Here is an 11,928-nt window from a genome sequence, read left to right on the forward strand (position 1 = left end):
ATGATGATTTCACTAGTACAGATGCATGGAAAAGTAAGCATATTTTTTTTCACCCAGTGCGTACTCACCTTTCATAGTGATGTAAAGACAGCCTTATGGTTTGAATGGTTAGCCAGATATTAGCCTGTTGGTGTCCAGGTTGCACTATATAATGTGCATGGAGGGGCGGGGATCTCTGTAACTCCAAACTTTAGTTCAGCCTTCAATGAGCTTCTCGTCAACTTTTCTCTGCACCCTCTTCTAGCCCCCCTTCCTCTAGTTCCATTCAGAAACCCCCACACACATCCCCTCTCTTCCACCCCACACACACACACACACTCAATGCAGCACACTAGAGGTCTGTGCCTTCTCTGTGTGGTGGGTCGATTGCATAACCTTGGAAACACACATTCTCCCAGGGTCTCTCTCTCGGTCTATAGTGGGAGGGGGAGGTGGGACTGGGTTCAATATTGTGTTCAGCCTTATAGATCTCCCTAAATACATTACAGACTGACACACACAGGCATGCATGCAGGCACACACATACACCGTCGCACCCCAAAGAGCCCTATCCAACCCCATCATATATTCCTCCAGTCAAGTGAGATTTCTAAGCTGTCTGCACTGACTGATTGTAATTAAAACATCACTCCTGCTTAGTGAAGCCCCTGCTCCCAAACACATCCCCGATTCATCCCCCGGAAAATAGACCGGATCCCTTCCTCACAGGCCCAGCACCCCATTCACAACATTTTCCCACCGCATGGGGCTAGAGTGGCCCAGTTCAGGGCATTTGTTTGAAGGTTGTGGGCCTTAACAATCCAGAGGCCTTTTCTGGGGTTGACGTGTTCTGGCATTTTCTGCCTTGCAGGTTCTTTTGGGGTGAGGGCATTTTGTTTCTCCCTCCCTCCATTTTCTTTTTCAAATTGCATTAGTATTCTAGTCAAGGACAGAAGTTTGCTTTCCCTCAACCTGCAGTTGTTTGACTTAGTTGTACTTGTATTCAGGGTCTTGGAGCGACCGTAAATTAGAGATACAGCTTGGCTTTGCCAGATAACTATCTAGCTTTCCAGGAATTAACCCCATGTGAAAACAAATGACCTATCTGCATAATAGATTTGACTACATTTATAATCTACATCTTTAATTATGCTAACGATTACTCCCAGTGCTTTACATTGTATGGGGGGGGGTAGCTCAACCCTTCCACCACCAAACTGCATCTAGTTCATACTGTAGGCATAGAGGTCCTGTGCATTGTAAATGATTTGCAACAGATCCTCAGTGGCGATAATGACCAGTAGACAGCCCTATAGAGCTTTACAGAAGACAGCATTGACCTTTAACTAACATAACCAATACTGTTGTCAATGAAATTGTGTTACCCGAACACCACATTTTTCTGCCAAACGGATGGGATGGCGTTTCATCAGTAATTGTAACCTTTGGCAGAGTTATCCTGAAGCATGCTCCTTGTAGTAGCTTGACATTGGATCGTTCCTCTTATCATTAAACTGTATGCTGTGTCACCATGACTCCCTATACAAGGACCTAATAATCTAAACAGGATACATCTACAGGTACAATTGAGAGCATTGTAAGGGCGTTCGTCTGTAGGAGGAAGAGAAGCGGACCAAAGCGCAGCGTGGTGGTTATTCATGTTTTAATAACTCAATACACATGAACAAACTAACAAAAACAAGAAATGTGCAAACGCAAAACAGTCCTATCCTGTGACAAACAAACACAGTGACAGGAACAATCACCCACAAACACACAGTGAAACCCAGGCTACCTAAATATGGTTCCCAATCAGAGACAATGACGAACACCTGCCTCTGATTGAGAACCATATCAGGCCGAACATAGAACTAGACCAAAACATAGAAAAACAAACATAGACTGCCCACCCAACTCACGCCCTGACCATACTAAATAAATACAAAAACAAAGGAAATAGAGGTCAGAACGTGACAGTACCCCCCCCCAAAGGTGCGGACTCCGGCCGCAAAACCTTGACCTATAGGGGAGGGTCTGGGTGGGCGTCTGTCCGCGGTGGCGGCTCTGGCGCGGGACGCGGACCCCACTTCACCATTGTCTTAGTCCGCCTTATTGTCCGCCTCCCTGGCTTACTCACCATGACCACCCCTCTCAATGACCCCACTGGACAGAGGGGCTGCTCGGGACAGAGGGGCAGCTCGGGACAGAGGTGAAGCAGCTGCTCGGGACAGAGGGACAACTGCTCGGGACAAAGGGGCGATAGCAGCTCGGGACAGAGGGGCGATAGCAGCTCGGGACAGAGGGGCGATAGCAGCTCGGGACAGAGGGGCGATGGCTGCTCTGGACAGAGGGACAGCTGCTCGGGACAGAGGGGCAGCTGCTCGGGACAGAGGGGCGGCAGCAGCTTGGGACAGAGGGGCGACAGCTGCTCTGGACAGAGGGGCAGCTGCTCGGGCGGCCCCTGGCTGACTGACGGCACTGGCGGCCCCTGGCTTACTGGCGGCACTGGCGGCCCCTGGCTTACTGGCGGCCCCTGGCTGACTGGCGGCACTGGCGGCCCCTGGCTGACTGGCGGCACTGGCGGCCCCTGGCTGACTGGCGGCACTGGCGGCCCCTGGCTGACTGGCGGCACTGGCGGCCCCTGGCTGACGGGCGGCACTGGCGGCCCCTGGCTGACGGGCGGCACTGGCGGCCCCTGGCAGACGGGCGGCACTGGCGGCCCCTGGCAGACGGGCGGCACTGGCGGCTCCTGGCAGACGGGCGGCACTGGCGGCGCTGGGCAGACGGGCGGCACTGGCGGCGCTGGGCAGACGGGCGGCACTGGCGGCGCTGGGCAGACGGGCGGCACTGGCGGCGCTGGGCAGACGGGCGGCGTTGGCGGCGCTGGGCAGACGGGAGGCTCAGCTGGTGCTGGGCAGACGGGAAGCTCAGCTGGCGCTGGGCAGACGGGAAGCTCAGCTGGCGCTGGGCAGACGGGAAGCTCAGCTGGCGCTGGGCAGACGGGAAGCTCAGCTGGCGCTGGGCAGACGGGAAGCTCAGCTGGCGCTGGGCAGACGGGAAGCTCAGCTGGCGCTGGGCAGACGGGAAGCTCCGGCAACGCTGGAGAAACGGAAGGCCCTGGTAGCGCCGGAGAGGCGGGAGACTCCGGCAGCGGCGCCGGACAGGCGGGAGGCTCCGGCAGAGGCGCCGGACAGGCGGGAGGCTCCGGCAGAGGCGCCGGACAGGCGGGAGGCTCCGGCAGAGGCGCCGGACAGGCGGGAGGCTCCGGCAGAGGCGCCGGACAGGCGGGAGGCTCCGGCAGAGGCGCCGGACAGGCGGGAGGCTCCGGCAGAGGCGCCGGACAGGCGGGAGGCTCCGGCAGAGGCGCCGGACAGGCGGGAGGCTCCGGCAGAGGCGCCGGACAGGCGGGAGGCTCCGGCAGAGGCGCCGGACAGGCGGGAGGCGCCGGACAGGCGGGAGGCGCCGGACAGGCGGGAGGCTCCGGCAGAGGCGCCGGACAGGCGGGAGGCTCCGGCAGCGGCGCCGGACAGGCGAGAGGCTCCGGCAGAGGCGCCGGACAGGTGGGAGGCTCCGGCAGCGCTGGAGAGGAGGAAGGCTCTGGACGGATGGGCCGGAGAGACAGCCTGGTACGGGGGGCTGCCACCGGAGGGCTGGTGCGTGGAGGTGGTGACGGATAGACCGGACCGTGAAGGCGTACTGGAGATCTTGAGAGCAGGGCTGGCACCAACCGCCCTGGCTGGATCCTCACCCTAGCCCGGCAGATGTGGGGAGCTGGGATGTAGCGCACCGGGCTAAGCACGCGTACTGGGGACACCGTGCGCACAACTGCATAACACGGTGCCTGACCAGCACCACGCCCGCCACAGTTAGCACTGCTATGAGCACTGTAGTGCTGAGATGGCACAGGACGTGCAAGGCTAGGGAGATGCACAGGAGGCCTGGTGCGTGAGGCTGGCACAGTCTTCACCAGACCCCTCGCACGCACCTCAGGATGAGTATGGAGAGCTGACCCCGGTGCCATTAAATCCCTGACACGCTCCGTCGGGCGAATGTCGTGCCTCATGCACCAAACCAGCAAGTCCCTCATATCACTCTCCTCCAATCTCCCCATTAACTCCTTCACAGTCTCTGCTTCGCTCACCTCCAACACCAGCTCTGGTTCTGAGCTCCTCCTTGGCTCCTCACGATAAACGGGGGGAGTTGGCTCAGGTCTGACTCCTGACTCTGCCACACTCCCCCTGTGCCCCCCCCCAAGAAATTTTTGGGGGTGACTCTCGGGCTTCCATCCGCTCTGCCGTGCTAGTTCCTCATAATGCCGCCTCTCTGCTTTTGCTGCCTCCAGCTCGGCCTTGGGGCGGCAATATTCTCCTGGCTCTGCCCAGGGTCCTTTCCCGTCCAGTTCTTCCTCCCATGTCCATTTCTCCAGGTGGTGCAGCCTCTCCCACTGTAGCTGCTGCTGCTCCTGCTGCTGCTGCCTTTGCTGCTGCTGCTGTTGCTCCTGCTGCACCAGTCGCTTCTCCTGCTGCTGCTGTTGCTGCTGCCTCTGTTTACCACGCCGCTTGGTCCTTGGTAGGTGGGTGATTCTGTAAGGGCGTTCGTCTGTAGGAGGAAGAGAAGCGGACCAAAGCGCAGCGTGGTGGTTATTCATGTTTTAATAACTCAATACACATGAACAAACTAACAAAAACAAGAAATGTGCAAACGCAAAACAGTCCTATCCTGTGACAAACAAACACAGTGACAGGAACAATCACCCACAAACACACAGTGAAACCCAGGCTACCTAAATATGGTTCCCAATCAGAGACAATGACGAACACCTGCCTCTGATTGAGAACCATATCAGGCCGAACATAGAACTAGACCAAAACATAGAAAAACAAACATAGACTGCCCACCCAACTCACGCCCTGACCATACTAAATAAATACAAAAACAAAGGAAATAGAGGTCAGAACGTGACAAGCATTGTCGGTTGGACAAGGTGGTTTCATGTCCTACGCTTACCCACCTTCAAACCATAGGTATGCCCAGATCTATCAAATATAGAATGACCATGATATCAACATAATCCATCTACTTCCTCAAGTGCACATGATCAGGTCGTATAATATGTTTTGAAGGTCGACTTACACATGATAAAGGGAGTCAAGACAGTGTCAGGCCTAGATTTGCAAAATCAAAGCAAAAACAACTGCTTCAGGTCATCATAGTTCAGTCCTGTTTACGAGGAAAGCTTCATTAATTGCCCACACATTCCATTCTTTAAAAAATGGTCCAAGACCTTGTCCAAAATAATTGTCACACTTGATGATTTCCACCGGTCTAAAACAACATAAAGAGTAAAAAACGGTCCAACAACAATGAATTGTATTTCCCTTCATCCTCCCCCATTTTAGTTAGTTTCCTGCTGTTCTTCACTGTACTGCCACAGGTCGCTGATCGGAGTCTCAAAATTACACCGTATTCCCTATGCAGTGCACTACTTTTGACGAGGGCCCACAGGGCTCCGGTCAAAAGTAGTGCACTATATAGAGAATAGGGTGCTATTTGGGACTAGGTAATAGGGTGCTATTTGGCACTATATAGGGAATAGGGTGCTATTTGGGACTCTGTGTCTGTCCGCCAGGCTGAAGACGCTGCCCTGTCTTTCCTTGTTACAATCAGCCTGTCCTGTTCATAACAACCATGCTGTTCATTAGGAGGTTTAAGCATGCGGCTCCAGGTCTCCTGTCGTGAAGGAAGGCAGTTTAGGCCTGATCTGTAGTCTGACTGTGAGACACAGTTGGAAGGTTTGCTCAGAAAGATTCCCATAGAGCCCTGCTTTATCTTACTTTAACTAGTTTGTTGCACCAAGAGGTCATGATTATGCATATATAGTGAATCTTTGATAATCTTTTCCCCCCAGTCTGATTTAGTGCCTGGTCTTGCCCAATAGGTTCCAACGGTTTGTTGGCATAGTAGAGGGAAACAGTACGTATACACGTGTTCCTGAGAGTCTTATCTTTCAGTGATGGGGTCATAATATTTTTTAGCTTTAACCATTGAAAAGATCCACATTTGAAGGAAGAAAACAGAAACTGCGCTCTGTTTATAACAACCACGTCTAGCGGCTACCGGAGGTTACTGACCTATCCCCAGTTCTATGAACTAAGCGCACATTTTCTCTCACAACCCCTTTTTCAAACCAGGCGACCCCACATCCCTAGTTTGGGAAACCCTGCCCGACAAGGTCTGCAGCCTGCTGGTTCTCTGTCCTACGTGATAGTTAATTGCACCCAGTCTAAATCAGTCCCTAATTAGAGGGGAACAATGAAAGAATGCAGAGGAACTGGCTTTGAGGTCAAGAGTTGAGTTTGAGGGATCTATAGCTTATTCAGAGTGTCAGTTACACATTGATTGGTAACGGTTAAGCTAGTGGTTATGTAGCCTGCCCTGAGTGCCAGTCTCTTTCTGCTTTCTTGCCAACTCCTTGTCACTCATTGTTACATGTTTAGCATGACAATTCCATAAGAAGTTGGCAAGAGAGCAGAAGCATACCAGCACTCAGACGAGTGGTTATGGTCATTAAACATATATTTTTCTGTTGTGAAACCAAGTGGTTTTGGGTTGTATAAGCTCGGGAGATCAGGCGGCTTGCGAGGCTAGGCAGTAGTCCTCTCACAGGTGCTTCCAGTGTTTAGAATAAAGTGTGCGTGGTGTGGGTGGCAGCTGTTTTGTACACAAAGACACTGCGTAAACATTGCTATGATAGATTTGATTGAATCCGGCCCAAATCCCTTTAACCAATCAAGTGAGAAAGACCTGACATTCACCTCATCTCACCTACAACAAAAATCAGACTTAACAGACTATCATAACAACAGACATTACAGACTTTTATAACAATAGATATAACAGACTATCATAACAATAGACATAACAGACTATTATAACAATAGAGATAACAGACTATTATAACAATAGACATAACAGACTATTATAACAATAGACATAACAGACTATTATAACAACAGACATAACAGACGATCATAACAATAGACATAACAGACTATCATAACAACAGACATAACAGACTATTATAACAATAGACATAACAGACTATTATAACAATAGACATAACAGACGATCATAACAATAGACATAACAGACTATCATAACAATAGAGATAACAGACTATTATAACAATAGACATAACAGACTATCATAACAATAGACATAACAGACTATTATAACAATAGACATAACAGACTATCATAACAATAGACATAACAGACTATTATAACAATAGAGATAACAGAAGAACTATCAATACAGACATACACTGCTGTTCAAAAGTTTGGAGTCACTTAGAAATGTCCTTGTTTTGGAAAGAAAAGCTAATGTTTTATCCATTAAAATAACATTAAAAAACAGCAGATTTTTAAAGGAATATGTGCGTACATAGACGTACAGAGGCCCAATATCAGCAACCATCAGTCCTGTGTTCCAATGGCACGTTGTGTTAGCTAATCCAAGTTTATCATTTTAAAAGGCTAATTGATCATTAGAAAACCCTTTTGCAATTATGTTAGCACAGCTGAAAACTGTTGTGCTGATTAAAGAAACAATAAAACCGGCCTTCTTTAGACCAGTTGAGTATTTGGAGCAACAGCATTTGTGGGTTCGATTACAGGCTCAAAATTGCCAGAAACAAAGACCTTTCTTCTGAAACTCGTCAGTCTATTCTTGTTCTGAGAAATTAAGGTTATTCCATGCGAGAAATTGCCAAGAAACTGAGGATCTCGTACAACGCAAACTGGCTCTAACCAGAATAGGAGTGGGAGGCCCCGGTGCACAACTGAGCAAGAGAACAAGTACATTAGAGTGTCCAGTTTGAGTAACAGACGCCTCTCAAGTCCTCAACTGGCAGCTTCAAGAAATAGTACCCGCAAAACACCAGTCTCAACGTCAACAGTGAAGAGGCAACTCCAGGATGCTGGCCTTCTAGGCAGAGTTGCAAAGAAAAAGCTATATCTCAGAGTGGCCAGTAAAAATAAAAAATGAAGATGGGTAAAAGAGCACAGATACTGGACAGAGGAACTCTGCCTAGAAGGCCAGCATCCCGGAGTCACCTCTTCACTGTTGACGTTGAGACTGGTGTTTTGCGGGTACTATTTAATGAAGCTGCCAGTTGAGGACTTGTGAGGCGTCTGTTTCTCAAACTAGACACTCTAATGTACTTGTCCTCTTGTTCAGTTGTACACTGGGGCCTCCCACTCCTCTTTCTATTCTGGTTAGGGCCAGTTTGCACTGTTCTGTGAAGGGAGTAGTACACAGTGTTGTACGAGATCTTCAGTTTATTAGTAATTTCTCGCATGAAATAGCCTTAACAACAAGAATAGACTGACGAGTTTCGGAATGAAAGTTTTTTGTTTCAGGCCATTTTGAGCCTGTAATCGAACCCACAATGCTGTTGTTCCAGATACTCAACTAGTCTAAAGGCCAGTTTTATTGCTTCTTTAATCAGAACAACAGTTTTCAACTGTGCTAACATAATTGCAAAATGGTTTTCTAATGATCAATTAGCCTTATAAAATGATCAACTTGGATTAGCTAACACAACGTGCCATTGGAACATGGTTGCTGATAATGGGCCTCTGTATGCCTATGTACATATTCCATTAAAAATCTGCCGCTTCCAGCTACAATAGTCAATTCCAACATTAACAATGCAAACAAAATTTCTGATCAATTCAATGTTATTTTAATGGACAAAAAATGTGCTTTTCTTTCAAAAACAAGGACATTTCTAAGTGACCCCAAACTTTTGAACGGTAGGGTAATAGAACAAACATAGTTACAAACATTCAGATAGCATGACACTGCTCAGCATCAGCATCAACTGAGTCAACTTGAAAAACAAACAACCAACATATAGGGCCATTTAAGGCACAGAGACTGTCAAATGTTTGCATTGACGTAACACCTGCATTGACTTACCCAACATGATAAGGCAGGATGGGGTAAAGATTCCAAAACTGTTTTGAGGGACAGTTCAACACCTATGATCTTTGGCGAACCAGATTGTCAACTGAATTTGTACTCCCATTGACGTCAGTGAATGATTAAGTGAAATACGATTTAAGTGGAAGATAAGATTCATACCTATCTATGTCAGGTTATGTTATGCTTACAATCGACTCTCTCACACTAAACCGGTTGTGCTGATACACTCCCATCTCCTTACAGAATTGCATGAATCTGTACAGCCAGATATCTACTGATATATCAAGAGAGTGACACTACACCAGAGTTTTCACTCAGAAGTCAACTTGAAGTGCATTTATTGGTCTGCAGCACAAACAGTAGGGGCTGCGATGTGGCCGAATAACAATGTTATGAGACTAGTGTTATACTTAAGAATAGTGTTATACCTAAGACTAGTATTATACCTAAGACTAGTGTTATACTTAAGACTAGTGTTATAACTAAGACTAGTATTATACCTAAGATTAGTGTTATACCTAAGACTAGTATTATACCTAAGACTAGTATTATACCTAAGACTGGTGTTATAACTAAGACTAGTATTATACCTAAGACTGGTGTTATAACTAAGACTAGTATTATACCTAAGACTAGTATTATACCTAAGACTAGTGTTATACCTAAGACTAGTGTTATACCTAAGACTATTATTATAACTAAGACTAGTATTATACCTAAGACTGGTGTTATAACTAAGACTAGTATTATACCTAAGACTGGTGTTATAACTAAGACTAGTATTATACCTAAGACTAGTATTATACCTAAGACTAGTATTATACCTAAGACTGGTGTTATAACTAAGACTAGTATTATACCTAAGACTAGTATTATACCTAAGACTAGTATTATACCTAAGACTAGTGTTATACCTAAGACTAGTATTATACCTAAGACTATTCTTATAACTAAGACTAGTATTATACCTAAGACTAGTATTATACCTAAGACTATTCTTATAACTAAAACTAGGGATACTTCTGCAGTCTCTGATTATTGTAATTATTTGCTAAATGTGTTAAATACAACTAAGGCACAGTTTTTAGTGGCAAAGTAGTGATGGGATAATCAGCATTTCTAGTCATAGGTTTTCATTCATTGTCAAATAGAGCCCCCTGGTGGCCTTTTGTTACTGTCAAAATGACTGTATCAAAGCCCAAATATGCAGTTCAAACATTAACAAAGCAGACACCCCTCCACTGTTTTTGGTAAACAGCTGAGGGAAGGGGCCAGAGAAATGTAACCCCTCTCAAATTCATATGCAGTGCTATGTATGCAAGAACTAACCATCCATGATGATGAAAAAATCTTACAAAATGTCAAACTTCAAAATCTAAAATCAAGAAAGATAACAGAAGCATCATCACTTAATGCGCACAAAATAATATCTAGCACTAATGCAGAAGTAGCAATGCTTTTTGACGACATCATGAATGAATGAAAACAGGCCTTGGGCAAACGCCCATAGAAATAAGAATGAATGCCTGAGGCAGTCATCGGGCTGTCTGTCACTCACGTACCAGTCACGGAATAATGCAACAAGCAACAATAACTGCCTAAACAACTGGGACACCCTCTTTTCACGCCACTTCGATACAAAGTGAATTTTGTAGCAGGTTAGGAGAGCATTGTCGTTAACCATAACATTTTTCCCAACTGTCTCCTAACCTGCTACCTTAATTCCAATTGGAAATGCTTAATGGTTGTGTTTTTGTAATGACTGGTGCCAACTAGCTTATGAATGGGTTGCTTTTAACAATATGCCAATTACAGTCGCTGTCCTTTCAACTATTACTTCCAATTGTAAACATATTTTATCACTTTCAGCACACAAAGGAACTGGTGATCTAAAGTTTAAATGCAACAATGTTTCACAAATATTTTCTTCAAAGAGATAGCTAACAGCAAGAGCGCTGCAAAAATATTCTAAAAACAGTCTCACCCATCACCCCAAGTCAAAATGTGATTGGTTGATTTCCCTGTCACTCCAACATTCTGCACTAATACAGTTGAATGTCAGATGCCTTCTGTCTAAATTATGAGGGCCTAGCCAATTACTGACTTAGCTAGCTAGATTTTTTTCCCCCATAGACCACCAAAGAAAAATCCTGATTGGATCTTTTTTTTTATCTTCAGAGTTAACCCATAGAAATAAGAATGAATAGAACAGGCTTGGAACCTCTAACCCTGGCAATTTGACTGGTAAACTCTTGGGTACACTCACAATGGCTTTCTAGTATTGTTATGCATAATTTCTATGGTAATGTAGAATGTTCATTCAAATGATGCCAACTGACGTGGAATGGAATGCAATGGAATGTATTTTTTTGCAATGTTATTTGAGTTGTTTCAACAAATCACAGCACAGATTGATGGGTACTCTGCCTACTTTTACTTCCTGCTTTTACTTCCTGCTTTTACTTCCTGGTTTTACTTCCTGCTTTTACTTCCTGCTTTTACTTCCTGCTTTGCTCCTATGGGTACACTCGCAATGTCCGCCAGTCCACCCATTATGATAGCGTTCATTCTTATTTATATGGTTAAATTTTCCATTTCCAACACAAACTAAAGAGATGGAATCAGAATCTAATTTCAATTATAGATAATATTAAATAGAAATTTGAACAAAATATAAAAAATAATACATTATTTTTGCACAGATTGCCACTTTAACTCAAAGAAATATAGACTACTAAAGTATGGTTACACAAAAACAATGAAACATGTTCAGTGTTCAGGGACTGCAGATATAACTTGGCTGTCATCTAAATCTGGTGCAACGCATCACTTCCCAGACTCTGAAATGTATGTTTTGTTGTACATTGTCCCTGACAAATAAATGTAATAAATACAAAATCATATGAAAAATATAATAGGGGTAAAGGAATACATGGAATTCTATTGGCAGGCTAAATATTA

The 11,928-nt window shown here is 46.0% G+C and overlaps 1 protein-coding gene across 2 annotated transcripts in view; it reads right to left on the reverse strand.

Annotated features, from left to right (window-relative positions):
- Window positions 1-9,068, reverse strand: part of LOC110521389 (sodium- and chloride-dependent GABA transporter 2) — a 57,404-nt gene extending 48,336 nt beyond the window's left edge. Inside the window, exon 1 of one of the 2 annotated variants that reach the window (XM_021598919.2) lies at window positions 8,962-9,068. In XM_021598919.2, coding sequence (XP_021454594.1) covers window positions 8,962-8,968 — 7 coding nt within the window. In that variant the 5' untranslated portion in view covers window positions 8,969-9,068. Of the gene's footprint in view, window positions 1-68; window positions 268-8,961 lie in introns of those variants that run through there. The other variant, XM_021598918.2, reaches the window with a different exon arrangement.
- Between the last annotated feature and the right edge of the window lie 2,860 nt (window positions 9,069-11,928).

This window comes from Oncorhynchus mykiss, chromosome 30 (genome assembly GCF_013265735.2).
Source record: "Oncorhynchus mykiss isolate Arlee chromosome 30, USDA_OmykA_1.1, whole genome shotgun sequence".
NCBI classification, from domain to species: domain Eukaryota; kingdom Metazoa; phylum Chordata; class Actinopteri; order Salmoniformes; family Salmonidae; genus Oncorhynchus; species Oncorhynchus mykiss.